This window comes from Cannabis sativa, chromosome 1 (genome assembly GCF_029168945.1).
Source record: "Cannabis sativa cultivar Pink pepper isolate KNU-18-1 chromosome 1, ASM2916894v1, whole genome shotgun sequence".
In the NCBI taxonomy this organism is placed as follows: Eukaryota; Viridiplantae; Streptophyta; class Magnoliopsida; order Rosales; family Cannabaceae; genus Cannabis; species Cannabis sativa.
In genome coordinates, this window is record NC_083601.1 from 41,146,800 (window position 1) to 41,151,652 (window position 4,853).

Below are 4,853 nucleotides of genomic sequence, written 5' to 3' on the forward strand. Positions count from 1 at the left end.
ACATATACTCAATTAAAAGTTCTGCTATATCAAACACACGTCAAATCTTTTTACGAGTCTAAATATAAATTCCATCATTTTTTTTAATTCCATGCATGCATCGATACTTCTCATATATGCACACTCCATATGCTAATTAACCAAATTCACACATCCACTAGTTTAGCTAATAAATCTCTAATTTAACGTACCATTAATTATTTTTAATAAATTTTATTAAAACTATTAATTTCTCTGCACTATTATTTATTTTTTAAATCACGAAATATAACAAACTAATCCTAATATCTGTTGTATATTTAGTTCACATATTTTTTTAAAAAAAAATTCTGTTATTATATAAATTAAAATTCATTTACAACAACAAAGAAAATAGTAAAAGGCATATCTTCTAACTAAATACAACTACTATCTAATTGTAAAGCTTGCTTAACCAATCTGGTTAGTTAGCATCCTGTCTAATGTGAAATATACAAGCATTAGAGAGAGGATAAATAATGTGAAATATCTTGAACCAAATTATAAATCCAGAATATATATTGTGATGTTCTTCCATTTAATTTAACGCATTGACAAGCATCAAACAATCACATAATAGTTGAAGATGCAATTGCTCAGCCCAACGAAGCCCGAACATTGCTTTTGCTTCCATTTCCTGCGATTTAAAATTTCCTAGTGCTGGTTTTGACATTGTAGCTAAAACATGTCCATTCGAATCACGAATAAATTACACCAATATCAATTTTTACTCCTTGAAGAATCAATAGCTGCATCGACATTCATTTTTAATTTGTTCTCCGGTTGCCACGAAGTAGAATCTGCTGGTCTGGTTTGAGTGCTACACTTACTGGTTTGACAGCAATGTTAAATGCTAAAAATTCTCCAGATACGCAATAGCTTGTGACAAAAGTACTGGTTTTTTTGATTGTTTTCCATGAATGAAGTTGTTCCTATTTATTGATTAATTTTTTATTTTTTGTGTTTTGGTTGCACAGTACTTTTAACTTTCCAATATACAAATTTACTTAATCTAGTATCTTTAATTAATTAATTTCTCTCCCTTTATTTATTTATTATACTTTAATATATTAAGATTAATACACATAATCTAAATAATACATATACACTGAAAATAATTATCATTTTAAAATTTTTAAAATATATATTTCTTTAAATTTTGATAGTATTAATTAACATAACTCATTAAAGTTTTGAAATATTTTTTCATATGTATTTTTTTTAAGATGTATATTCATTATAAATACATCAGTACGTAGTAGTTTTTTTAGAAATATATTAATTTGGATAGTCTTCAAAATAAGTCAAAATGATGATTCGGAGCTTAACTTTTAGTTAACGGGCCGGCTTAATTTTTCATCAGTACGTAGTAGTGATTTTGGATTTTTGGAGTGAACAACTACTTTGAACTTTATTTATTAAAATGTGTAGCTATATTTATAATTATTCTTATTTTTGTTAATCTAAAATACTTTTTAGACTAATTATTAATAGAAGAGATTTTTTCCTATTTTATTAATTATGCTATATTTTGTCAATATATAAATAAAATAAAATTAAAGCAGCCCATGCCTGGTAGGGGCTCGCCCACTGGCAATTAATACATATAAATAATTTTCCTACTTACAAAACCCACGTATTAAAACTCCACCCACTTAGGAAGTAAGAAAAAAAAAAAAAACTTCATGAAGCCCTTATAAAGACGCAGTGCATGCCGTTCAGTCTTGCACCATAAACCAAACCAAAATCACTATATAGCTAATAGCTATGGCTTCCCTGTCTCTCACTCACCCGCTGGTGATGACCACCACTCCTTCAGCTCCAACCATTCGAACCCCATTTCCCACTAAACCTAATCAACCTGGCTTTGTACGTAGACTTGCATGCAAAGCCAGTGATCAAGGTAGTAACAAGAAAAACCCTAGCAAACTAGACAGGAGAGACATGTTGATCGGTCTAGGAGGACTCTACGGCGTGGCTGGCCTGACCCTAGACCCGCTCGCCTCCGCAACAGGCCCGGTGCAGGCCCCGGACCTATCGAAATGCCACAACCTGCTGGATCCGCCTTCTAAACCACCTCTTGATCCAGATGATGTCAAATGTTGCGCTCCATATAGCGATAAGATTGTTGATTTCAGACCTTGTCAACCGCCTAGAACTTTGCGAATTCGGCCAGCAGCCCAATGGATGGACCCTGATGACGTAGCCAAGTACAAGAAAGCCTTAGCGCTCATGAAAGCTCTGCCCGAGGACGATCCGAGAAGCTTTGTTCAGCAAGCAAAAGTTCATTGTGCTTACTGCAATGGCGGGTATGACCAAGTGAATTCTGGTAACGACCATTACATTCAAGTTCACCACTCGTGGCTCTTCTTTCCCTTTCACCGATGGTACTTATACTTTTACGAGAAGATATTGGGAAGCCTAATCGACGATCCCAGTTTCGCTTTACCATTCTGGAACTGGGATCACCCTTCTGGCTACCAGATCCCGTCCATATTCGTCGACCAGACCTCCCCTCTTTACGATCTAAACCGAAACCCCTGTCACTTGCCGCCAACAATGGTCGATCTTGACTACACTGCAGGAGAAATTTTTAATCCAAAGCCTCCGGTATCGGAAGCACAACAAGTCTCAATCAATCTAAGTGTTATGTACCGCCAGATGGTCTCTTCTGCTAAAATTCCATTGTTGTTTTTCGGAGAACCCTATAAGAATGGTGACTGCCCTGATCCCGGACAAGGTAGCATCGAGAGCATGCCTCACAATACAATCCATATATGGTGTGGTGATAACAGAAGGGAGAATTGGGAAGACATGGGAAGCTTCCACTCATCTGGGAGAGATCCCTTGTTTTACAGTCACCATGCTAACGTTGACCGAATGTGGAATATTTGGAAATCTATCCCCGGTGCAAAAAGAGTTGATATAAACGACCAAGATTATCTCAACTCCACTTTCCTCTTCTACGACGAAAAGAAACAACTGGTTCGTGTTAGAGTTGGAGACTCACTCGACAGTAAAAAATTAGGGTACGTTTATCAAGAGGTTGATCTTCCTTGGCTAAGGTCCAAGCCAAGACCAACTAAGATAAACCAACAGAAAATGTTGACGAAGAAGACTAATAATTCTGGATCACCACTAGTTAAGGATCAGTTATTTGTCCTACCTCCGAATAATGAGGACATGAACATAACGCCAATTAGCAGGTTTCCGTTAACGTTGAGTGAGACGGTGACTATAGTTGTGAAGAGGCCTGAGAAGTCAAGGAGCAGGTACGAGAAGGAGTTTAAAGAAGAGGTTTTGGTTGTTTCTGGAATTCATTACAACATTGATGAGCCTGTGAAGTTTGACATTTACATTAATGATGAGGATGACGATGCCATTACTGGACCTCAGAAGGCGGAGTTTGCTGGGAGTTTCTCTACAGTGGTACATAAGAGCAAAGTTGGTGTCCAATCATGTGACCAAATGAAACTTAATATTGGGATATCGGACTTGTTGGAGGACATCGGTGCTGACGACGATGATAGGGTCAAGGTCACTTTAGTTCCAAGGAGTGGTATTGGGAAAGTTACCATTGAAGCCATTAAGATTGATTATATCGCTTGAATGATCCGTTGTTAATTATAATAATATATATGTTATGTATGTCGTGTTGTGTAATGTTTTCTAAATAAAGCAAGTCAATGCTATGAATTAAACTATTAATATATAATTTGATAAGTCCAGCTAAATTAAATTTCAGTTTCTCCAAAAATATATATATCTCATGATGAATGACGTGTATATATATTTTTTTTATATAACTTACTTTGCAGAAACTATATATTAATGATTGAAACGTACCGCATGGAAGATAATTCTGAAACTTTGAAAAATTATACTCTTATTACGTACGTACATGAAATTAAGTTAATTAATGAGATGCATATGGTAGGTAAAATCATTACAAACATTATACTCTTTTTTTCTGCATGGAATAATCACGAAGAAATTGAACAGAATATTTATTACATATAATGGTATAATCAGATACAGTTGAGTTATATATAGAAAGCTAACATTTATAAAGAAAAATTCAAATTTATTGAGTTCGTCTCTCAAATGCGCACCATTGCTAGCATAGCTCATAGTGCTCTGATATTTACAACCTTATGTAGCCAACATGACATTCGAGCTTTGAATGGGAATATCATTAAGCCGCCAATGAAGATGATTACTAAGAGACACTTTTATGAGTTCCCACCAGCATCTTTCACTCCTCCGAAAGATACACACGAAAACGCCATAAAGGGAATGACGAAACGGAGGGTGAAAGGTGGTGAAGCAGAGGAAGACGATATTGAAGCTGATCCTAGTGAAACTCTTCCTCATCGGCAAGTGCGTGAACTGAATTCAGCTTTTGCCATGTAGACCATGAATCTTGAAGCCCTTGATCATTTTTCGGCTCCACCACCATGGTAACCGTACCAAATTACCACTTCTGGCCTCCGCCGCCGTACTGATGTGGCGCTCCGGTAGGATCTCTTTCTTACTCCTTAGTGAATTCAATTTAATTTTTTTTTCGTTTTAGTTTTATTAATAATTTGCTTGTTTGTTTGTGTTATGAGTCAAGTTTTTGAATATTAAATATGAGTCGATGAATTGAGTATGCAGCATGATTTGAGGAAAACTTTGATTATTTGTAAAAGTTTGTGTGCTTGGAGAGATTGCATTTTTAATCAACTTCAATTTTGCGCTTTAAGGAACATGTAATAATAATTAATTGGTAATTTTTTAACAATTGAAGTTGGTTTATGCATGCTAAATGTGAAATGTGAAAAGTTAGTTAGAAA

The 4,853-nt window shown here is 35.3% G+C and overlaps 1 protein-coding gene across 1 annotated transcript; it reads left to right on the forward strand.

Annotated features, from left to right (window-relative positions):
- The first annotated feature begins 1,661 nt into the window (after positions 1-1,661).
- Positions 1,662-3,752, forward strand: LOC115703581 (polyphenol oxidase I, chloroplastic). Its single transcript, XM_030630806.2, has one exon. The coding sequence runs from the start codon at positions 1,786-1,788 to the stop codon at positions 3,625-3,627; it is 1,842 nt and encodes a 613-aa protein (XP_030486666.2). The 5' UTR covers positions 1,662-1,785; the 3' UTR covers positions 3,628-3,752.
- The last annotated feature ends 1,101 nt before the right edge of the window (positions 3,753-4,853 follow it).

Coding starts and splice junctions, on each gene's coding strand:
- LOC115703581 (XM_030630806.2), top strand. CDS start 1,786: ATGGCTTCCCTGTCTCTCACTCACCCGCTGGTGATGACCACCACTCCT.